Source organism: Micrasema longulum, unplaced genomic scaffold, assembly GCF_059751315.1.
Source record: "Micrasema longulum isolate JH-2025_06_02 unplaced genomic scaffold, ASM5975131v1 h1tg001167l, whole genome shotgun sequence".
Classification (NCBI taxonomy): Eukaryota; Metazoa; Arthropoda; class Insecta; order Trichoptera; family Brachycentridae; genus Micrasema; species Micrasema longulum.
The window spans coordinates 164,857-190,673 of record NW_028278354.1 but is presented as its reverse complement, the minus strand read 5'-3'; the positions used below and the strand labels follow the sequence as shown (position 1 = coordinate 190,673).

At 31.4% G+C, this 25,817-nt stretch overlaps 1 protein-coding gene and 1 long non-coding RNA gene across 4 annotated transcripts in view; one reads left to right on the top strand and one right to left on the bottom strand.

Moving 5' to 3' along the window:
• Positions 1 to 221: 221 nt before the first annotated feature.
• The window catches only part of LOC148276663 (fatty-acid amide hydrolase 2-like), a 59,952-nt gene continuing 34,356 nt past the window's right edge, over positions 222 to 25,817 (bottom strand). For all 3 annotated transcript variants that reach the window (XM_088233967.1, XM_088233968.1, XM_088233965.1), the window contains 10 exons: positions 17,785 to 17,956; positions 15,880 to 16,105; positions 9,786 to 10,003; positions 9,037 to 9,148; positions 8,100 to 8,278; positions 7,273 to 7,395; positions 6,362 to 6,463; positions 4,715 to 4,882; positions 3,410 to 3,592; positions 222 to 2,501 (listed from right to left, as the gene is read on the bottom strand). In XM_088233967.1, the coding sequence (XP_088090093.1) occupies positions 2,400 to 2,501; positions 3,410 to 3,592; positions 4,715 to 4,882; positions 6,362 to 6,463; positions 7,273 to 7,395; positions 8,100 to 8,278; positions 9,037 to 9,148; positions 9,786 to 10,003; positions 15,880 to 16,105; positions 17,785 to 17,955 (1,584 nt within the window). In that variant the 5' untranslated portion in view covers position 17,956 and the 3' untranslated portion in view covers positions 222 to 2,399. The remainder of the gene's footprint in view (positions 2,502 to 3,409; positions 3,593 to 4,714; positions 4,883 to 6,361; positions 6,464 to 7,272; positions 7,396 to 8,099; positions 8,279 to 9,036; positions 9,149 to 9,785; positions 10,004 to 15,879; positions 16,106 to 17,784; positions 17,957 to 25,817) is intronic.
• On the top strand, positions 2,459 to 4,612 carry LOC148276664 (uncharacterized). Its single transcript, XR_015823682.1, has 2 exons — positions 2,459 to 2,527; positions 3,104 to 4,612. It is a non-coding gene; the product is annotated as an uncharacterized LOC148276664 (long non-coding RNA).

The window sequence follows — 25,817 nt, the reverse complement described above, 5'->3', positions numbered from 1 at the left end:
TAATGATAATAATACATAATTGAAATGATAATTAAGATAATGGTTTTTATAAAATCACTCTATACTATGTATAGTATGAAATTACAGTAATAAATAATGTGCCAACTAACAGTGAGTACTAAAATAAACAATACAAAAATAAATAATGAAGTAACATAAAAATATCAAGATAAATTATAAGCAAATAAAAGTATGGAAGGAAAGCAGATAAGTCAATTTTTGCTAATCTCGAACTTTAAAAAGATTGACAACCGTGTCCCTATCGATGAGCAGCAGCCAATTGCTAACATTTTTCTTAAATATTATTAAAATGGCTTTTAATAATTTTGTGTCAATAGATTTCCAGTCTCCGGGCAGCCATTTCTTTTCAACAATTAGTGTATTTTGATGTCACCGGTGGAGCAATTATAAAATTTATAAAATCTTAGCGATGATAATACGATGCATAATTATTTTTTGTTTGGCAAAGTTTGATAGTTTATTCAAAAACAAAAAATAAAACAACCACTGAACTTCCTTATTGATGGAGCTGGTGTTTCTATAGTTATCTTCCTATAACAGAAAAAATGACAGTACTGAAATAGAATTTTGTAACAAATCACAAAACAAGTTACTTTTAATTTACGTACTGTTGCCAGTGCAAAAACATTTTTTATTTAGAGTTTTTTAACTGGTATTATAAATGCATGTTTTTCTGGGTTATTGCTCCGTGCGTCTTTCGCATTCTTTGCCGATGCATTGCAGCATCCATCGTCAGATTGAGGCACTGGTCAAAATTAAGATTCCCGGCTTTCGTATTGTCCCGACAGTATATATCTACTTAATATACAATTTTAAATAACAAGTCATTAAGATTAGACAAAAAATAATAAATTAAATAAAAACATACAAATTATCTTATGAAATTTAATTTGTCATACTTAATATTCAAGATATGATGGAAGTAAAAGAAAACTTATTGTTAATTATAATCTTATTACACTTAAAAATATACAGGGACATAGATAAGTTTATTTTTATCGTCTTAAGCTATGGTTTCTTAAGGAAGCAGTGCTGTTACCTAGCGTCCATGATATGCTGTGATGCGTGGGCATAACAAGATGGTCGTCTTAACGGTGACCAGAAATGTCAACTAAAAGAGAGCGGTGCCATTATCTATCGGCCGTGAGCACTTAATTTTATTGACTGATCAACTAATTTAATTTATTTATTTTTATAAAACTGAAAGATACTGCGGCGGAAAATGGAGAATCTAGACAAACTTAACATTATTAGTATGGATTTTTGGAAGATAAGGGATCATCGGAAGTTGAAAACTATCATTTGGAATTCAAATTCATCAAATTTTTCATGATGTTCTTACAGAATCAATCAAAACTACGCCGCTTTTGATAGTAAAAATCACATTTGCACTAATTTTATATTTTATCATGCACGAAAATGTTCGTCGCCACATGAGAAAGATCATTCCAAAACTGTTTAAACTACTATAACGGCCATCTTGACATTTCATGAACACATAGAGACAATCAGTGATAATGCATTGAAGATGTTAGGATTTGTTCTGCGCACTGCCGGGGTTTTCGAAAATACCCGCGTACTGAAAACTCTTTACAACTCCTTGGTGCGAAGTAGACTCGAGAGTGGCTCGATGATTTGAGGGCCACATGAACTGAAGTACTCTCTTATGATAGAGAAAAATCCAAAAGAAGTTTCTGAGATATCTCTACATGAGAGAGTGCGGGTATTATCCTTGGCTCTACCCGACCGAGTTTCTCTAGGGTATGCTTGGCTACAACAGTTTAGAGACTAGAAGGAATGTGTATTTGACTACACATTTTTATCGATTGTTGCGCGGTATGATCAATAATTCTGAGATTATAATGAGCATTGGTTTGTATGTTCCTGATAATTACCTAAGACAGCGTCAGCATAGATTGTTTCATATTCCAATATACAGGATCATCCTGCCTATGGTTATGCTTGTTGGAAGGGCTACCGCTATGCTGAACAACATCGCTCTGGTTATTGATCTGTTCCATGTATCCGAAGAGGTTTTCCGGAGCAGGATTCTCCTACTACTTTGACATGAGTCTCTTTCGTGTACTTTTTTTTCTTTTTTATAATATGTACGTATTGAATATATGTTTGTAATGTATGTTATATTTAAAATAAATGAATTGAATTGGAATAAATGAATGAATTGAATCTTGCAAATGACGATACTGCTGTATGACTCACAATTAACACTCTCTAGGAAACATGTGCTATCTAGTATGTACAGGCAACTTTTTAAGGATGTCATCCACCATTGCATCACTCTTAGGAAACCATAGCTTTAGTCTTACCATTTTGAATATTTATTTTATATTTCTTATTTTAATTAAGATTACATTAAGTTATGTAATAACTTGGAATGGAGGGACCCAACCACCAAAACCTTTTTCTAATTCTCTGGCAACTGCTATACAAAGTCTGTCTCGATTTGGCGCTCCTACAATCTGCAACAAATAAATGGAATATCTATGTAATTATTTTTGACATTACTTTTACAACATAAAAATAACCTATTGCAATTGAGGACTGCTTTTTCAAAACTCGACATTCCCTTGAAAGGCAATTTTTCAGGAGAGGGTTTTTTGTGATTCGCGTCAAATCATGTGAACAATCTTTGTTTTAAAAAATTACGCCTAACAACTGAGCCTGAAAGTAATCTAATTTACATATAATTTATAATTTTATTTTATATTTCATTAGAATCCAATATAAATGATTGAAATTAGGGATACATGATAAAATAACAAAAAAATAAAAAAATTTTAAGCTGGTTTTTAGCGTGTTTTGGTGAGTTTTTTTCAGGTAGTCGATGCATCTCCATATTGGCTTTAATTTTTTTTTTAAATCCTAAATCTTGTGTTTTGGAAAAAAAATATTCTCAATTTCATAAAATAGGCTATAGCACATAGAAGACATGATTAATACTCTCAGCTATTAGTAAAACTGACATATATTACGCATTAACAAAATTTTCTAAAACTGTTAACATAAAAATGACTAGGATTATCCTTATTTTTTTTTAATAAAGAAAAAGAAAGGTTTTTAGCGATCAGCCTTGAAAGCCAGGATGTTCAGAAAAGTAAATTACAGTGAAAAAGCATAGTGGAAAACTATTTAAGGCCTCCGTAGTTTAGTGGCTACAATGCTTGAATCACGCACGGAAGGCTCTGGGTTCAATTACTAGTGAGAACACAATTTTTTATTTCATTTTTCTTAAGCCTGGGTGTTCATTGCTGTAATTAACTACTGCAATTGGGCTTCCTAGCCTGTTTTGGTGTAAAAAAATACATTAAACAATATATATATAATAATTGTTGACTGATTATCTAAGTTTGTAAAATAATTTATTTACCTGCATCCCGATTGGTAATCCATCAGAATTCAAGCCCAATGGAACATGTGTGGATGGTAAGCCTAAGGTGTTAAATATCATAGTGTATAATATTCCGGGTGCCTTGGTGTACACCTGGTTGTGAAGCATTGCGGCTTGTGGAAACGTAGGATAGAGAAATACGCCATTCGATCCTAGGGTATCCTGAAGCAGAGAAATCAAAATCAGTTAAGAAAAAGCATATATTATAACAGTTGAGAATCTCAATTTAACGGGTACGGAGCTATGAGAAGTTACCTATATAGGTTTAAATTAAGGAATGATGACTATTGTTCATGCGATGATATCATAGAGTATCAAACATCTGTTATTTCAGTGCCCATTTTTCAGTTTACAACGCCATAATCTTGAAGCAGAATGCAGGAAAGATGAAATATCCTTAATGGATATTTACATTGTTGTTAACAGTAGTTACTACGCGCCATTGTTCTTAGACTTTGCAACACTGGTGATCGGACTCATAAAAACCAAAATCAGTGATCGAAAATCCCATTTCCAAGATAAAAAATAACTATTTTTTCTTAGTACCCTAGCCTTGTACGTGACACATAAGGCTACTAAATACAGGGGTTCAAACATATAAAAAAAACTTTTTTCTTTACCAATATTAGTAAAAAATTCAATAGCTCTGGACTATATTTTTAACACTAACTCAACATGTAAACTAAACTGACTGACTTTAATTAAATTTAACTCTACTGCTTTTATTGCACCTTTCACTGTGAATTTGGCAAATTGTCTGAAAGTTTTATGTCGGATATTGCAAATACACAAATGGAAGCAAAATACCGTGTTAATTTAAAACCATGTCAATAAAAATGAAATGTTTCAGTTTAGAACCATCTTTAAAATCAATATTTCACGTCCACTATGCCGGGAATCAAATCCAGAACTTCAAGGATGGTACGCAAAGGCGCCAACCACTACACCACAAGGCGGTCGTATCTCCAGTCCATTTCTTTTTTCAGGATTTTATAAAAATACTTTAATTGCAAAAAAACTTATTAAAATTCTTTATATAAGGAGACTAAGTGTCGTAGATTTAATTTTACACAAATGTTATTTAAATTCAAAATATCTGAAACAGCTTATGAATGTCACAATATGAGATAAGTGACAGTATTAATTATTTGAGTATATACCCGCTTTGCAAACATTAAGAAATTATTTTATTTATAAAAAAAACAAATTTTATTTAATTCATATGTGAATACAAGGCAAAACAGCAACAATAATGCTAAACATGCATATGATTTCTGAACTTACAATAATTTTTTTTTTGAGACGACCAGCCTTTTCTATGTAATAATTATTAGCCGACTTAGGAATAAATATTCTTGTATCTTCGATCAAGTAAAATCCGAGGCTAACTAATGAGTATTGTCCGACTCCGAGAGCTGCTTTCAAAATTTCAAAGTAGAGGTTTCTCTTTTTCTGAAAAACAAATATAAATCATTATAACTTATAAAATATATTGTCTACGTAAGTTCAATACTGTGGAAGAACCATTTGTCAAAATGTTCAGGAGGGACAAAAAAATTTGGAAAAAAAGATTTTAGAAAATCTATTTTACTATCTTAGCGTCTATACGAAGTTAGTTGTGGTTGTTACACAAAGCGTATTCGCTATATTACATTTACGCAAATCCAGTACATCTCATCCACTGTATTGGATTTAGGAATATACGCGGTATTGCTTGCTTCTTTAGTGGGGATGATACATTTTTAGCATTGAATTAGATCGAAGGCAAGCCAGTCTATTGGTCAATTTCGGAATTTAAATACACCAATAAATGTGGCTTGTCCCATTCAACTGAAAATACCTAAAACACGTATTTTGTTTTTTTTGCTCATATGCGGTATTGAGCTTACATAGACGGTATATGGCGCCTTCCAACCAGCTAAGGGAAGGTAAACACGACAGTAAAATTCACCAGAGAAGGCAACAGGAAACCACTCTGGTCATATTTTCTCAGGAATCATACTGCGAGTACATCAATAAACAGTTGTCTTGGCTGTGGAATATAAAAGCAGCGTTGAACAGAAATGTTTTCGCTGTAGTGATCGCCAACGTCGGGGAATCCGATAAGGCACCGGAAGAAGAAGACAATATATAATTTCTATGCAACTTTTTTCTTTTAGATGAATTTAAAGTAAAAATGTGAAAAATATCTACATAACATGAAAAACACATTAAAGGTACTATTTTATTTGACACGGCATAACAAACAGTTTGTTACCAGCTACTAAAAGTCAATAAACAAACAATCCATCACGACATTTCCAGAAGTGAAGTGTGCGCGTTCTATCTGAAGGGAGAAAGGATAGAGTGACACATCATTCTCTTTTTAAAGACTTTTGACATACCCTTCTAACAAATACTTTATGGAAAAATTCGTCTGGATGGATTAAGTACTATCCATCTGTATGGATATATACATTAAGTATTTTTTGTTGGATGTCATTTCTTTCTCGGTCTTCCTAATTTTCTACATCTATCAACAATATTTTGCTGTGCATTCGCTCTACATGTCCAAACGAACGCAGCACCCTTTCTTAATTTTTTCAATAATGCTTGTCTCAGCTTTGCATGCTACACAATAAATTATGTACATCGTTCAAATAAAATTTTGTGAGTTATAAACTTTGGTAAAATTCAAAATATTTTTCAAACCTAAATGAACAAATAAAAATAAACACAGTTTTTTACAACATACTGCTGGCAATAATGCCATCCGCATAAGTGGAAAGAAATAAATAATTGAGCCATATTTATTTTCAGTTGTAGAATATGTCAAGTCCATAGGAGCTGAGTTACTCTAATAAGAGTTTGCACTGTTTTCAAACATATTTTTACAGAAAACAATAAATGTTAAAAAAAGTTAATTAATTAAAACAAGAGAATTATTCAGACCTTCGGATCATTCTCATCTTTAAGTAAATTTGGTATGTCTGACATTGAGAACATAACTGATATTGACATCTCTACGGAATCCAATAAATCTTCAAAAGTAATCTGGAACAAAAAATCACAAATGAATCATACAATATTTTTCATTTCTCACTTTCTGTTTTTACGTTAAATATTTTTATGGCAATGAAAGTATTATAGTTTATATTAGTGTTTTTCAATATTTTTAAATATGTGACCTCCTTATGAGTAGTAAAATACCTGGCGATGGTCAATGATGCTCGGGGCGATCGCAATTACGAGCAATGTGAAAGTTAAATGAAATGAAGGTCCTGGGGGGAAGTAAGCCGCAGATTTTTTTAAAGATCTGGTGCAACCTTCCCCCCCAGGAAGCCAGATTTTTTATCCTTTACTTTTTACTTTTGCCTTGATTGTGCTCGTGACCCCCCAAGCAAGGCTTCGTGCAAAAACACCTGTCCATATATAATTAGTCTATTTTTTTCCAAATGAAGAGAACAAGAGGGCACAAAAAAAAAATTACAACAAATTAGTCAATAATGTAATCTTCAAAATTACAACAAATTAGTCGATAATGTAATCATCAAAATTAAGACAAATTAGTCAATAATGTAATCTTTAAAACAACAACAAATTAGTCAATAATGTAATCTTCAAAATTACAACAAATTAGTCAATAATGTAATCTTCAAAACAACAACAAATTAGTCAATAATGTAATCTTCAAAACAACAACAAATTAGTCAATAATGTAATCTTCAAAATTACAACAAATTAGTCAATAATGTTAAAACTGTTAAAAGCCAAATTTGTCCCTTTCGATATAAATGCATTTACATAGGGTTGTCTAAAAAACAAACAAAAAAATGTTTTAAAATAAAAAATAGTACAACTACCTGCTGCACATCAGCGGAAAATTGAGTCTTCAGATATCTTGAGGCATCGATAATGGCATTCTGTATACTATCATCCACTTTCCCCATACTTATAGAATCGGAACACTTCAGCATGTAAGTTACCTGTGACATAATGATAAAAATGACTGTTTGAGCAGTGGATTGTATATTATTTTATGGTGGGTCTCTGAGCTTGGATTGAAAATAATCTCCTTAAAAACAGATAAAAATACAAACACACCATTCTCCTGTGGGGTAGACAGAGAGGATTGAATGCCACTTTAGTCAGTCTTTGCATACAGACCTCGCTCCCTCTACATTCATACATCTTCTCATGCACGTGTGTGATGATTATTCTGAATTGTGACATGTCTATCTTCAAGTATTTATTGGATTTGGTCATGCTATGCCCTTTCCGATTTCTGCATCCATTAACAGTCACATCGCAATTCCTTCTAGCCGTTCTTTTCTTGTCCATTCGCTCTACATGTCCAAACCAATGCAGAACTCCCTTCTTGATTTTGTTGATAATGCTTATCTCAGCCTTACATACTGTACGGATCTCGGCATTTACTGTATATATTAACAAAAATGCATGTAGCCATACTAAAAATACACATTAAAAAAAATCTAAACATAGAACTAATTTTTTGTAGATACCGCAGATTTCCTTATGAGGGCAAATTTTATGTCCTAGAGTCTTCTTTATATAATTTATGACTACTTAATTGATAAATATGAAATAATAAAAAATGTCGCTAGATCTTTTTGTGAATGTTAACAGATTTTACGATGCTCAAAGTAACTTGTACTTTTCTAATACATGCCTTCAAGTTATTCAGATCTATGATTTCTTCAGGACAGATTCGCTCTGCATTTTTTCCAGCCATTGCATATAACAATGGCTCCAGATCTTCAGCATATCTCGTGAGAGGACCCAAAGCCAGGAAATTTGAGAAGTTTTCATCTGAAGATGAAGGGAAATGGCCAACAATGGACACAACACCTGAAAAGATCATACAAAAATATTTTAACTATTTATTTATTTACGGTTCAAAGAACCATTAACAAAATTATGCTACAAAAATTATAATCACAGCAGTAAATAAATTACAATGTGAGATAACATCTTCTTCTTGGGGCTTTTCAGGTGTCCCCGATGTGGGCAAACACTTCTAAAAACGCCTCTCTGTCTTGCGCTGCCTGGAACAATTCCTTCACACACCTGATTCCGGCCGAGTCACTGTGCAGCCAAGACGTTTGCCAGGTCCACGTAGTCCTTTAACCTTGCGCATTAGCATAAGCTGGAAGATTTCATACTTGTCTCCAAGTAAGATGTGACCGAGATAGGAAATCTTACGGACCTTTATACATTTTGACAATTCCCAGTTGTAATTAGCTCTCCTCAGGATCTCTCCAATGCTGAATAAATCTGTCCCGGTATATGAAGCATTTTTCTGTGAAGCCACATCTTGAATGCCTCCAACTGGCTCATAGTGCGTATTTTCAAAGTCCAGGTTTTAAAGCCATAAAACAGAACAAATCAAACATAGCACTTCACCATTCCTGCCTATGTTTAAGTTAACATAAAATTGAATATACTTGTAGTTCAAGATAAATGTTATAGGAGGTTACTGTGTCTGTTCTCGGACGCCGAAGATTTGAATCACCTTATGCCTAATATGCTTCTCAGTATCTTGCTTATAATTACTACTTAAAACATTTCTATAACTTGTTTTTATTTAAATGGAAAATTGTGATTACCTGGTGTAGGTTTATGGCCAAAAATTCCACAAAACATAGCTGGAACTCTAATAGAACCGGCTACATCTGATGCTAATCCAAACAATGATGCCCCACTACTTATTAAAGCTGCCTAGAATAAAATAATAAAGTAATATTACTATAAATATAACAAAAAATAATATCACAACACAAAAGACGATCAATTAGAAGTGGTCAGGTAAAGGAAATCTTATAAAATACACAAATGTTATTTTGTGTTTTTTCTTGTACTTTTAATTAGTTCTACTTATATTTTCCGCGTCCAGGCGAACGAAGAAAGAATACAGTTCTTGTGTGTGAAATATAACTGGACGAGTGTTTTTAACTCGAAGAAATCGAGTGGGGATAGGTCTGCCTTGGATAATTTGCAGTTTTACCGTTACATCATTGTTTTAAAGAAACGGCAATAAAGTAATATGTGCATAGATTTTCACGGTCAATGTTTTCAATATGTGATGTTTTTTTTTATGATCACGTGAAGTCAGATTCATTCCGACATTTTAGCTGCCGTTGCAGGAGTCATCTTCAGGGTAAACTATGTGGAGAGTAGACAAAAATGATGCGTTTATACTAACTTACACAGGATCACCCAAAAAAGACGATTCATCTTGGCAATGTGTCAATATTCGGTTAGTAAGTTCAACTATTTCACTCTTGTTTCGGCTACATAAAAACAAACACCTGTGACTTGTGCTAACCACTCAGATTCTGGTGACATCCATACTCACTTCTCCACCCGACGAGCCCCCAGGAGTGTGATTAAGGTTATAAGGATTCTTCGTGATGCCGGTAACGAGGTTGTTAGTCTCCCAACTGAGGCAATATTCAGGTGTGGTGCTGACGAGGAGAGGGATGGCTCCGGATGCCCTGATGCAGCTAACGGTCTGACCATCTCGAGTTGCCTTGATGTTCATACGCGGCAAGGAGCCCCCACAAAGGGAGAGGCCTAAAGTATTAAAAAAATAACTATTTGTTAGTTTACTTTCCCAACGGAGTCTAAAATTACATATTGGTTTAAAAATAATAAAAAACCACTATCGTTCTAGACACCTAATGTATAAGATGCTTCAACATTGCAATCAGCACAGCGTTTCAATTCACTTTTAGGATGAGGATGTGAAAAAAAATATTTTATAGAACCAGTAAAAAAAGTGCAAAAATGAATTATTGAAGTGATTTTAAAAAAACCTTCAACATTTCCAACACAAGAACTTTTTGAAATTTTTAATGTACCATCAATTGATAAAATCTATAAAATACTGAATTTAACAAATTTATAAACATAATAAAAAAAACTGTGCACTTAGATATCAAATTAATTTAAAAATGCCATAATAATTTGATTGATAACTTGCCTGAGGAATTAGAAATTATCAATGTTTTTACGAAATTCAAGCTAAAGTTAAAAATATTTATGTATCAACCACCTTAATCAATTGTTTCTTTTAAAAATAATATGAAAATATTTCATTAAAAAATTACGATATTTATGTGTATATTTTTTGGTTGGCAATTTCGAAACGTTATTTAATCAATTTGTCATTTATACATTTACTTTTTTTATCTATAATTATTTATATTGCACTTTAGATATTAACTCTTGTGTGGCTATGATGTCACACTAGTCTACATACAATACAAGACTGAATATATCTCTCTTATTTTTTTAAATGACAAAGTTTTATTTTTTGTAATCCTCAAATGGACATATTCACATCAGATTTGGAAAGTGAAATATAAATTTACACAAGTAACTATACTGGATTTTAACACAAAAAACATTTATCTTAGTTACGCGAAGAATGAATGTGACAGCAATAAATATGTATAAGAGAGAGCACGAAGATAGAACTCTTAACGAGAAAGACAGGGACGCTGTTCTGTGGCCGGTGTTTGTGAGAAAAGAGATTCAGCCGGTTATTGACACTGATGGGGGTTGCACACACGCACGTAAAATGATTGGCGTATTTATGATTTTTATTTTATTTTGCTATAAAAGGGCTAAATTATATGTTAATATTTATAAATTAAGAAAAAGGAATTATTTAACAGTATGCCTACATGTTTTTTTTGTTTTCAAATGTCTGAACTTTAGAATATTCTGTCTTTTGCTTGAGGTAACACAATGATACGTCACCGCGCGTAAAGGAATTATTTACCACAGTTTTTAAAGAGTTAATATTATAATCCCACACCGAGCGTTTTTTTTTGTTGGTGTGGTACTCCGTTTCATTTTTTTATATGTATTTTTGTCTAACATGAAATTCTTTTGAAAAATACTGTATCTCATAAAACATGTTAAATAAAAAAATAACAAAAAGGATGAATACATATATTATAGATAAACATAATACCTATTTTTAATTTAAAGAAGTTTTATGCAATCACATAATCTTAAGAATCTATGGAATCTCTAAAAACATCTATTTAATCGGTGCAGTTTATGCATTTTTAAATTCATGTAACAATATTTATAGCAGGACTAGGTTTTTTAAAACAGGAGTTGCTTATTTTTTGCCTTGCTTATTATGTACAAGGCTTGTATATACTGCAAAAGATACGTTCCTTTTAACTACTCTAACTATAGTGTAGTGGTATATTTATAACTACGGTTTATTTTAAGGTTAATTTAAATGACTCCACAATTTACCTCTTATACCAGGATTTAAATATTGCATTTATACTTTCTTGTCATAAATGTAATAATTACAATGATTTTTATTTTGCTCTTTTATACTATATACTGACTCTTATCTACATTTTTAAATATATGTATCTGTACTTTCTATTAAATAATTGTAAAATTCTCACTGTATGTATCTTAAGTATATGCTGTAAAATTTCTATGACTCTGCTACCGCATAAAATGATCTACATAGTATCACTCCCAGTAATCTCTATAATGACTATGACAATGTTTACTATTTTTTTGGATGCTGCAAGTGCTACGATTCACTCTATAATCTTTTATATAAAGCTTTTCTCAAAAGAGTTAACGACTGAAAATAATCTTATTCAAACTGTTCTGTTGAATTATCTTGTAAATTCTGTAAATCCGTCAATTATTTTTGTATCACTCATTGTAGTACTGTTTTCTCTAGGGCGCGAGTGAACCACATAGTACGTTTGATGAATTTGACCCTATACCTCTGATGGAAACCATAGAATCAAATGTTGCTAAACAATTTTTAAATAATGGTTCTTCCATCAAGGTATTTTCTATGAATATTAGAAGCATAAACAAAAATTTTGATGCCCTAATGGTTGTTTTAACTGAACTAAATTGTGATATAGATGTTATCATACTGTCAGAATGCTGGATAAATGAATATTATATTCCTAAAACTATTGGAAACTACAACCAATGTCATTCTTGTAATAATAAACTACAAAATGACGGTGTCGCTATATTTGTAAAAAGTAAACTAGCTTTTACAAGTAAGGAAGTATGCTTTCCACATTCCAATTGTATTGAAATTGAAATTAATAATATGATGACTATTCTAGCTATCTACCGTTCTCCTCACAACACAAACATAACGTCTTTCTTATCATCGTTAAACGAATATTTGGAACTTAACAAGAACATAAAAAACTTTTTTATCTTAGGAGATACAAACATCAATATAATCAATAATATGCACCCACAAGCCAATGAATACCTGAACCTTCTTGGTACATATGGATTCTATCCGGCAATTATGGTACCCACAAGGGTAACGGAAACAACTAGTAGCTGCATTGACCACGTTTTCTTAAAAAGTTTACTACACACTAGGGCAGTTGTTTACAAATGTAGCATAACCGATCACTATGCTAACATTATCAGTGTAGCAACCTCGACACCACCTCCACCTGAGCGACAATATATTTGTAAAAATATTGATTACAATTTATTATTCCAAAAAATAACTGAAGAGACCTGGTCTCCAGTATATTCAAACAACGACCCAAATATTTCTTGCAAACACTTTGTTAATATACTCGATGCACATATAACAAATGCTACAAGCATCACACGGAGAACATCGTCAAAGAAACGTAAAATCAAACCTTGGATAACAACAGGACTTATCAAATGTGTTAGAAAAAGAGACAAACTTCATCGATATTCTATTAATAATCCTACTGATCGAATTTTAAATTATTACTATAAGAAATATAGAAATAGATGCAACAAAACCATAAAAAATGTTAAAGAAGAATACTATAGAAATAAGATTCTCGATGCTAAAGGTGATGGAAAAAGAATATGGCAAATCATAAAAGAAATTTCATATACATCTGGGACAAGAAATTCTATAAACGATATTAACATAGATGAAAAACCGTATAACGTACTGAAAAACCCTGACCTAATTGCCAACCACTTTAACAAATTTTTCGCTAACATAGGATCTAATTTAGCTAATATTATCAAAAATAGACTGAAAAACTCCGAACAAGAATTGGCTTCGCGAATAAACGGCTCTAATATACCGTACCCTCCATTTAATATTTCACCCACTAATCATGTTGAGCTTAATGCGGTTATTTCCTCGCTAAAGAATTGTTGCTCTTCAGGTACTGACAATATTACTACTAAATGTGTTAAGCACCTAAAAAACATAATCGCTTTTCCTCTAACACATATTATAAACTGCAGCTTTAAGGAGGGAATTTTCCCTAATTGTCTGAAAAACTCTATTGTTATTCCTATTTTTAAATCCAAAGATAAGTGCTCAGTTAACAATTACCGACCAATTTCTCTTCTTAGTGTAGTTTCTAAAATCATAGAATTGATAGTTAAAACAAGGTTTAATTTCTTCCTAGAGAGCAATAGCATTTTATCAAATAATCAGTACGGTTTTAGACAAAAAAAGAGCACATCTGATGCGATAGCAAATTTATCAAAGATACTGTCCGAATGTTTAGATAGAAAAAGTAAAACTATAGCTGTGTTCCTTGACCTAGCTAAGGCTTTTGACACTGTGTCCTACTCGATACTGTGTAGAAGACTATCAGAAATAGGAGTCAATGGAACTGCATTAAAATGGTTTGAAAATTATCTGACAGGGAGAACTCAAACTACAAAAATAACGGATGAGACGGGAAAAGAAACTAGAAGCAAAAGTCAACCAGTCATAAACGGTGTACCCCAAGGTAGTGTACTGGGTCCAATACTATTTCTTGTATACATTAATAATCTCTGTAACATGGAACTTGGCAAAGCCATTATTTCTTTCGCAGATGATACCGTAATCGTTTTCGATGGATGCTCATGGAACGATGTTTTTTGTAAGGCCACAGTAGGAATGGAAATGGTGAGAAAGTGGTTAGACATAAATTTACTTTCCCTCAATATTGATAAAACAAACTACATAACATTTAGCCTCAGTGGAGCTACCCAACCAGTCACATCTTTCAATGTTATGCTTCATACTTGTGGTTTAAACCAAATTCCTGGACAAGATAAAGTGCCGTGTACCTGCTCTCCCTTGAAAAGAGTTAATGAAATTAAATATTTGGGAATTATGATTGACAGCCATCTTAAATGGGAATCTCACATTTCTATGACTGTCAAAAAACTCCGAAAACTGATACATGTGTTCTACTCATTGAGAGGTGTTTTAGACTACGGAGCAGTTAAATCGGTATATTTTGCACTGTTCCAGTCGGTTGCGTCATATGGAATAATTGGATGGGGTGGTTGTTCGGAGGTCATACTAAATCCATTGGTCATTCTCCAAAAAACAATATTGAAAATAATGCTAAAACTGCCATCTACTTACCCCTCTCATACTCTATTTGAAACAACAAATTTACTAACTGTCAGACAACTTTATGTTAGAGAAGTCCTTACAAATTTCTGGTCTTCAATAAAAAATAGAACACAACAAAATATTAAAACAAGATATGCAATGAGCATAAACTTTGGGGTACCTCCAAGTAAAACTGCCTTTTTTCAGAGGCATTTTGCAGTATTGGGCCCTAGGTTTTTTAACATGTTGGACCCTGACATAAAGACGTCTGTCAGTTACAATGATTATAAGAAGAAGGTGAGCAAGTGGATTAGGGGTAGACCTTTTTATATCCTGTAATTATTTTCATGACTAAAAATTGTGTTGCTTTTAATTGAAAAAAATCTCTTATTGTTTTTATGTATATTTCATTTTTACTTTTTATGTTTATTCATTTACATATGTTTTTTTCTTTCTTTTTAAAACTAGTATTTTAACCGTATCTTATTTAAAAAAATATATATATAAATGGTATATTCTGTAATTTATTTTTGTTCTTCAATTTTTATTATTATCGGTATGTTTTCCAATTTATATTTTTGTTTAATTTCTTAATTACTCATTTTATATATTATAATGTGTATTTGTGGTTCAATTTTTATTATTATCGGTATGTTTTATAATTTATAATAATTGTGTCTCATTTATTTACTATTAATGGCATATTTTCTAATCTATTTTTATGATTCAATATTTATTATTATTACTTGCATGTTTTCTAATTTAAATTTATATTGATTTTTAATAATGTTATTATTATTCTTTGAATTTATTAAGCATCATTTAATGAAATTAAAAATAAAAAAAAAACACATGAATAAAATAAGGTCCTTCCTAAACACAGGATTTTCCTAGCTAGTCGGGACCTGAAACAAATAAACTATGTACATTTTAAAACTGTGAAATGCTAAATAAATAAATAAATAAATAAATAAATAGTCTGGTGGGATAATCGGCTATGGCCTTGTTAAGGAACTTTTCCACATTTGCTTTAAGAAAAGGACTAAATACATATATATATGAAGATCAGTGATTGGTTTACCTTCTAATGAGCAGCTCTCTTTTATAGTTATAGGAACGCCTAAGAATGGCTTTTCTTTCTGCAGTTTCTTCAAGGAAACTTCATCAGTAATAGTTTGTAGAAGCTCATCTACTTGCTTGGCTTCTAACAAGGCTTTGCCGAATCGATCTTCTACAACTGCATTAAGAACTGTATTCACTTCTTTAACTCTTTCAATGAATACCTCTACCACATGTTGACTAGTAATCTAAAACGATTGAAAGAAAATAATTTATTTGTACATTTCATAAAACATGCAAGGTAGCTAAATGCAATATTAGAAAATGAATAAAAAATAATTAATCAAAATTACTAAAATTTTTAATGTACGTAGCATTTTTGAAAATATTTCATTTAAATAATCATCAAGTCCTTATCTGCACCCTGTGGTGCGTAAGGCACTGCATTGGTCCACCAAAGGCAGCGAAGATATATTGATCTTCTGTTACCAAAACTATTTTTAAAACAATATTTCATGTCCAGGAATTGAACCCGGCGCCTCAAGTATGGTAGGCGCCGACCAGTACACTACGAGGCGGATTTATCTCCACCTTTTCAGGATTTTTAACTAAGAGAAGTCATTTATTCAAAAGTGCACATCTAGGATTCTGGTTCTAGAGCCAAAATGCTGACTGATAATTCAATTTTTTTTTCTGAGACATCCCAATAAATGCTTGTGAAAATATTAAGTAGATAATAATAGCAAGATGAAAATTGAAAGAAATTCATCCTTCTTATTTAAAAACAGGGTAAGAAAACTGTAATTATTAATAAATCTAGACAAAGCTAAAATAAGAATTAAAATAAGCAATAGTGTATAATATTACTAGCTGTATTTAACAAACTTGACAGATTTTTTTTGTATACTTTGATATTATATTTATTTTATCTTGTTTTAACAGCAAAAAAATCTTATTTGAGGTCACTCCGTGTGGATCTGTTGATGAAAAGGTTTTCTTAATAACAAAAAAAACTTATTTCATTACTATTGTATTTTTTTTCTTTTTACATGTGATACAGAGTGACTTTAGAAATTTAGTTTTTTTTTGGCGTTGTATTTAGTAATACACAGAAAACTATAATTGGCCTGTAACTTTGGTTTATTGGTAAACATTGTATTTTTGTTTTAATGCATGCTGGTTCCTGAAATAAAATATGAATAAATAGAAATTAAGTTTTTTTCCAATCCAATCAACAGGAAAAAAAAGCCGTATGGATTGGCATGGTAAACTTAACAGTATAAGTAACACTTGTTATATTTACTTGATTTTGTCTGAATTTAACATTTTAATGTCTTAAATGGAATTATATTTTATAAAACAACTATTCCGGTTCCAATAAGATATAATATATAATAGGGAAATACAACTTCTCTTACATTTTTAAAGTACTAAATATCTATGAAATACTGTCTAGAATATTTATTTTTTTTGCTAATTCTTAGTAGCATTAAATATATTTTTAAATTTGTAATTTTGAATTCCCGCAAAAATGGCCATTCCATTGGTAACGCCCCTAATACTGTCAGGATTCATGTTTATTTGTTCCTGGCCATCCAAATTTGTTTAGAAAATTATCACAAATCTTAACGTTACAACTATCAAGGCCAAATTATGTTGCGATTTTCTAGCAACATATATTTATAAAATTTCTTTCTTACATTTATGTATGAAAACATTTCTTCACAGTATTTATATTGATTTCAAAAATACAATTAATTATTCTAAATTCAATTCGTATATTTTTATCAGTATTCGTAGTATGTGATATTTCCCTATTGTGTATTTCATAGAGATAATGATACGCATTAGAAAATATTTAAAAAAATGGCCAAGCATCTTTGGAATGAATATAAAGTTTGGTAAAATATTTTTTCTTATATTTTACTTTTTTATTCCGTATGAGTTCTGCAATCTTCACAGCACTGGTGACAAGCAAGGCGTCTCTTATGGGAAGAAGTTTTTCCGAGGGCTTCCGAGATAAGAACCAAAAGAGAGGTTGGGTGATGAAGTCCAAGAAGATAAAAAAGATACCCATTAACCAAACACCAGTTTCCATTCTGAAACAAAGTAAACAAATATATAAATTAACAAATTAAAACGGATATGAAGAACGTTTGCATTTACAGGGCTTATGACCTGTCATTGGCTGGTTTAAGTGGCCACTTTACACACTGTGTAACATTTACCATTCTGCCATGTTCAGCGTATGCTCCATAACTGTCCAATTTGTTTTCACATGTATTAATAGATGGTTCCGTGACTAGTGTATTGTTTTATTTAAGCCTGGATGTTTTATGTTGTACTTTTCCACTGTACGTACTTGAGGCTTGTTTGCCTGCTGTGGTGCAAAAAAATAAGAAAAATAATACAGGATTTTACCACAGATTACTCAATTTCATGTAAGTTCAAGGTACAACTTTGCAAGTGACGAGTCCTCAATATCTGAGCACATACGCACTGGACGAAAATGTGTCAATGGAACAGTGCTATTTGATAATCATTTATTAATATTACAGATTAGAATACAGAAATTATTCTACACAAACTGTAAACACTCGTCAAATTAAGCGTAAAATAACAGCTAAAATATAATAACATTCAGTATCAAAACGATTTGCCATACAATACACATATGTACACATGTTTAAATTTTAATTGTTAAACCAAATTTTTAGTTTTTTATTGATTGAATTTTTTAAGAACCTCATGACTTTTTAATCTGTTTTTACAATGTTTTTAATAAAAAAAAATGTTTTGTTTACTATATACACGTACATTTTTTATTACATCTTTTACTTTGTTTTATACTATGTTTTTTTTCTCTTTTTCCTCAGTATTTTGCTTTACATTTTTTTTTTTTTTACTATGACTTTAAATATGTTTCTGACTATGTATTCTGTTTTTGCTATGCATTTTACTGGGTTTTTTAATGTTTTTCACTACATTTTTTACTATGTTTTTACTACATTTATTAATACGTTTTAACTACATTTTTAACTATGTTTTTACTTCATTTTTACTTTGTGTTTACTAGATTTTTCCTATGTTTTTCCTACATTTTTTAGTATGTTTTTACTATGTTTTTCACTTTGTCCACTACCTTTGTAATTGTTTCTATCTATTGGTTTCTGTTTTCTGCTCTATATATTTTTTTGACTGTCTTAGAATGGAATAAATAACCCTAGTTAGATAGTCAAAGTAACTTTGTATAAATTGTAATTTTGTGTATGTAATATAATATGATAATAAATAATAATAATATATAATTTAAGAAAACTGTTAGATTTGACAATGTTGTAATCACATATTTAATATTCATCACTCTTATACTCGAAGCTGAAAAAAACTTGGCAAATTGCACACTTACTGAACAGTTATTTAACATATATCTACTATGTTTTTTCACATATCAATTGAGAAATTATGTTTAAGTGTCCTTAACAAAATTCAATATTACGAAAACACTGCTCAGAACTTTTTTTTAGATTGAGCAAAAAGGTTTTAAAGTTTGCGATATTCCACTTTATTCAAAAAGTTATAACTCGCCTACCAGAGATTAAAATCTATCGAAGAGTTACGAAAAAGAAAATTGCACGCCGGATAAAAGGTGACTGAATTAAACCAACTTTTGACGGACACAATTGACGGTGCTGAGGTTGTGGCAGCATAGGAGTAGGGCGCTAAAGTGACATGCTTTTAATTTAGATTACCTTACCAAAAATATATTTTTATTACAATATTTTGGGTTTGTCTAAATGTTTGTAGACAGCAGACTGGATTTCACCCCCTAGGGAGTCCTTAAGATCAACAAATTACAAAAGAGATGGAGAACACTTTAGAGAAGGAAATATGGAAGTCTAGGCATTTACAGGGTTTATGACATGTCATTGGCTGGTTAAAGTGACCACTATATACACTCTGTACCATTTACCACTTTGCCTATGTGTGAGCAACCATATTTATCAAATTTAGTAAATGAGGTCTAGAATTCCAACCGTCCATGCGCTCAGTAGCTGCAAGACTTGTTGTAATCTAACTTTTATTTTTACAAATTTGTTTTTTATTTAATTTTTTTAAATAGCACTAAATCTCTTAACTTTATTGTCAAATAAAATATTAAAAATGTAAATAGGGGCTAGATTTCTTATTGTCTATGCGCTCTGTAGCTGCAAGACATGCTGTAATCTAGCTCCTGTATATATAATTGGAGACGAGGAACAACAATCCCAACCGTCCATGCGCTCTGTAGCTGCAAGACATGGTGGGGTATTTATTTATTGTACAGCGCCCTTGAGGTGATTTTCACAAAAAACGGCGCTATATGAATTATCCAAATATATAATATATATATATGTTTATATCGGTAAAAATCACAGCATTAGATTGTACGGCAATGTTTCTTGAAAACGGACACAAAATATTGTAATAAAAACTAACCACTTTGAACGATACAACGTCACTAGTTCATATGAATCTACCAATGATAAGAGAGCTGTAAAAGATATCTGGTTTACTAACCGTCAACGGACCAATTGGCAGAACTGACCGAAAATAAGCGGAAGAGAACCTCTGACGTGACATGCGGACTAATTTCAGAAACATAAAACTTAAAAAAATCTTGGCGCTGATAATACGATACACATTTATATATTTTTAACATGGCTTAGTAAGAGATTGATTGAAACCAGCATTTTATTTGGGATGTTTAGCTCTCTCTACTAATTGATATTTTCAATATTTCAATGAAAATAATATTGTGGGGTCTAATCATTACAACATGATTTGAACGCATCATGACTTGTCTATTTGCAGCGTTCATGGAGAAAGATACGAAGACGTGTTTTTAGTGGCTAACTCAAAAATGCTGATTTTGAAGTTGATATGATAGGGACCAAAAAACAAATAAAATTAAAATAATAGTGTAAGTTACCCTAAAAGTGAGTGTCTTCTTTTACCTTGTAGAAATGTAACTGGTATATTCTAACAATAGTGTCCAAACGCATACCGGGTAAAGTTAAACCACAGTAACAAAATGTCACTAACTACACCACACATTGTTATTCAAATAATGTCACCTTGCTACTTGCGAGCCGGTGCGGAGTGTGTAGTTTTCATGTCAGATGTGCACAATTCCCACACATTAACAAAAAAAGATAAAAGTAATTATTATCCTGTTGAATAGTACAAGTTTGTGAGTATTCATAATTGTATTTTATGTATTTTTGGCATGTTTATTGTTACATATTAAATTACAATTACGAATACTGATTCTTATCAACTAATATCTAGTATCTCTTTTAGGGTTAAATACCAGTAATTGAAAAAATAATACAAGTATGCTACTGCTGATTTTTTATTTATTTAGTTTAAAAACTAGTTATATAATAATTAACTAGTTTTTGAACTAATGGATAAGCATAAAATACAATTTTATACAAGGCTCCTACTACCATCATGCTATTTTCCGTAGGGGTAGGCAGAGACATACATTCCTAGCTTTTTCCACATTCATACATCTGGTCATACATGCTCTTCGGTTCTGTCTGCTTTTGAGATGCCCAGACTTAAGATTTTGGTTTATTTGATCATGCCATGTCTTCATTGTGTCGTCCTTGTCCTATGTTACGGTTCATTCTCGCCATATGTATCTGTCTTACCATTCATTTATCATCCATTCGTTCTACATGACCAAACCATCTCGGTGACCCATTCTTAATATTATCAATTATACGTGTCTCAGATTTGCACTCTCGCCTGATTTCATCGTTCATAACCCTGTTATACATTGATTTCCAGCGCATTTCGACCGCGTTTACTTGGCTTTCATCTTTCCTTTGCCAGTTCCATGTTTCACTTCCATACATAAGTGTTAGGACTAAATCTCGGTTGTGCACTGCCAGTCTAGCTTCGATTGACATATTTTTACTAGAAATTGCTGCGCATAGTGCGCCGTTCATGATGTTGCCGGCATTCACTCTCCTTTCAACATTTTTTCCACACATGCTTCCCAGGTACACAAATTCTTTTACTTGTTCAAGACACTCATTGTTTACATTTATTATGCACTCAGAAACCTCACTTCCCCATTCTAATACCATAACTTTTGGCTTGCTTTCATTCATCACCAATTCACTCTTCAGACATACATCATACATTATAGAGACTATTTGTTGCAAATCCTCCTTGCTGCTTACTAAAAGAACTGCATCGTCAGCGTACAACAAACAGATTATTGCAAAATTATCAATTTTTGCTCCAAAACCCTTAAATTAAATCTCTGTAAGATCAAACAACCATGATGACATTACACATCCCTGTTTTATGCCTTTTGAGATCGCAAACCACGATGTGAATCCCCCATTAACTCTTATACACGCCGAACTCTCCTCACAAAGATGATACCGCTTATATAAGTATATTGTTTATTCAATATTTTTTCAGTACGCTCCACAATTTCATTCTATTACTTTGTCATACGCTTTTTGCAAATCAATAAAAAAAAATGTATCTAATGGGAAACAAGTATATATTTATAAAGAAGAAAGAAGAATAATTACATGCATTATTAAGTTAGTAGAAGTAAATGTACAATTTATTTTATAATTTTATAACGATGTTTAATATTACAAACAAGTAAAAGACTAACTAAACATCATGAAATCTAAAACTATTTACACAAGGAAAATACATACTTGTTATAACACTATAGTGAAACGTTTATTACATACTATTAACTAGGAAAACAGAAGAAATTATTTATGGTACCAATCTATAAATTCAATAAAAACCAAACAAACAAATTAAAAATGCTCTAATGACGAGACGTAACTGAGTGAAAATTTTTAAAGGTGCAGGTGATTCAGAACTCAGCTATCAGAAAAGTGTTTCACATACGATAATTTCGATAATTATAGCTGTTGGTTATCCAAATAAATAAAATAAAATAAATAAAATAAAATAATAAATAAAATACCATATGTATGATACTCATGTAAGGGACATTATATTTTAAACATACCTTTTAAGATGATTATCTATTTCGAGATCACTAGCAGTCTTACTTTTATTCATACAAACGTAATCCTATATTTTCTCCCTAGATAATTGGCACTAGAGAAACGATTCTTTTTTACAATATAGATATTTAGTGTTGGTGGGTCTCTTTCATTTTGCTTTTTTGATAAATAGTTTCTTGAACTAGGACTATCCGAACCCATAAAAGCGCCCAGCTTTCTACTTTTTTCGGACGTACGGTATTCAAATATGATAAATAATTTTGGAAAACAGCGGTTTCTAAAAAACACCAAAATCGGTTCAGTTTTGAGCTGCAGAAAACGGACAGCGAAACGTCGATATTGTCAATTTAGTTGGGTAAAATCAGTACGTCTGCAGTTGTCTTTTTCACACTGTATCGGGGAGGCATCTGCGACTCTGCGAAAGACTGAGAGAAAGACAATGTTAAAATATGTGTTTTTTTCAGAATTCTTTCCCAGCGCATACCCTGTTAATACAATTTTCAAATCAATGCACAGAAACATTAAGCTCAACTTCAATATAATATGTTTTACAATCGGATTTAAGATCATAAAAATTAAATGTGATTTTTCTCAAGCTTGAGCGTTCTGTATCGCAATGAGGAAGTTCAGTGGTTTTATAATTTTATTGGTAATATAAAATTAAATTAGGCCAATTTTTTTTTATGTATCGTATTAACAGCACTATGATTTTTTAAAGTTTTATATTTATGAAATTAATGCGCGTGTGATGTCTCAAGTTCTCTTCCGCTTCTTCTCGATCGGTTCTTCCGATTGGTCCGTTGAATTAGCGTAAACCGGAAATCTTCTAGAACCCTCTTATCATTGGTTGATTCATATGAACCAGTGACGTCGTTCAAAGTAGTTCGTTTTTATTATTTATTTCGTACATTTTCAAGAAACTTTGTGGGACAAATTAACGCTCTAGTTAATACCGCGAGTAAGAAAACATTCTTTGTATCCAATTTCCCGTAGGGCTTCCTTCCTAAGTTCTAAGTTCCTCATTACAACTGTAATTGGACTTTCTGGTCTGTTGTGGTGCAAAAAAATACAAATACATAATATTTGATCAATAAACAAATATTCGCCGATAAAGCATGTGCATTTTTTCATAATAAAGTAAATATAGATTAGGTGATAGATTAGATATGGGTGAGTAATGGATATTGATTTAGTTCAAGTGTTAGTGAACAATGTTAACATCACAACATGATGAGATAATCAATTTAATTAGTTTCCCCTTTGTTTTAACGATAAGATTAACTGACCTAGAGAAAATAATTAATTTAGAATGTGGCCAGCAGATAAATTTTATTAACATTTTACAACAGAGATGAAGAACATTTAAGAAAAGGTAATATAGAAGTCCAGGCATCTACAGGGCTTATGACCTGTCAATGGCTGGTTTAAGTGGCCACTTTACACACTGTGTAACATTCACCATTCTGCCTATATTTGAACATCTATATTCCTTCAATTCTTTCATCTTACCTAAATATAAAAAGATAAATTACCTGGTCCATGAAGAAGTATAGAAATTGAAAAAATAACATTTTCAGGCGTTGCCTAGTATGTAGGTGAAATAATTCAATTAGATGAATCTCACACGCATAAATAAAGGTTTCAGCTCTTTAACTTCACAAACATCAACAGATGAAATAATTGAAGGAATATAGAAATAAAATAACTAGTACATACTTCAACAAAATTTAACCAATCATTTGACAATGTCAAGATTTATTGGTTACCTAATTATAGTGAGGTAATATTTTATAACAACATTGGCCCATAAATATAATACGTTAATATAAAAGAAACTGTCTGTTTCTATTTTTGAGTCTGTTTCTACTGAGACAGTATATCATACAGAATAGATGTTTACATTACTATTACAATGTTTATTGAATCTATTAGCTCACAGATACAATTGAATAATTTTATTTTTCATAGAATTTAAGCAAATAATATTTACTCACTTGTAGAATTTTTGTATAAATATTGATATAACATTTCTCACATATATGTAGGGAATGTAATATATGTTTTTATTTTTAATTTTCTAAAAATTTATTTAGTTTCATGCTATTTTAATACATAAACTAATACTTACATTACACTTATTGTATTTAGGTTAATTTAAATCTGATAATACTTTTATTTTATGATTACTAAACTTGTTAAAAGTATTGAAATTCTTTTTGAAAGCCACCAGATCTGTATAAAGAACCACGGATAGTAGCGAGAAGTTCCATTCGGTATTCATAGAGAGAGAGAGAGAGAGAAAGGGACACGACTACAAGACGTGTTCAGAAGATTGATTAGGATATCCGCAGCAGCACAAAGAGGAATCAACAATATTCAAAACAAATTTACCAAAACAAGTGAAAAATTGGGTAGTCCAGTGATAACCCAAGAAGATGATGGATTGAGGGGAATAAAACAAAGGGTATCCTTCCTGGGCCTCAATTATGAACGCTATCATGACAGTATACTTAACTTCTGTACTATCTGTATCTACCTCGGTATGTTCTACCTACTTGTCATCTCGACATCATATGATAGAAACAAACCAATGAATGACCGCAACAATTTAGTCCGTGTTCCTTACGTCAATAACATTTAAAATAGTTCTCATTTATATTAATATTTTTTTACTATAAATTCTTCTTTTGACCAGTTGGTTTTTTTAGTTGGCTGAAAGACATTGCTTTAATTGAAAGACATAGCAATAAGCCCGCCAAAACGTATATATGATACACATTTTTTTTTTAATTCCCAATATTGTTATTGTAAAACATGTGATTATTATTTTTTAGTTACTAGATTTCTTCCCTATGTTAATTATAAAGGCTGTAGTCTGATAAAAAGTAAGCAAATCATACGA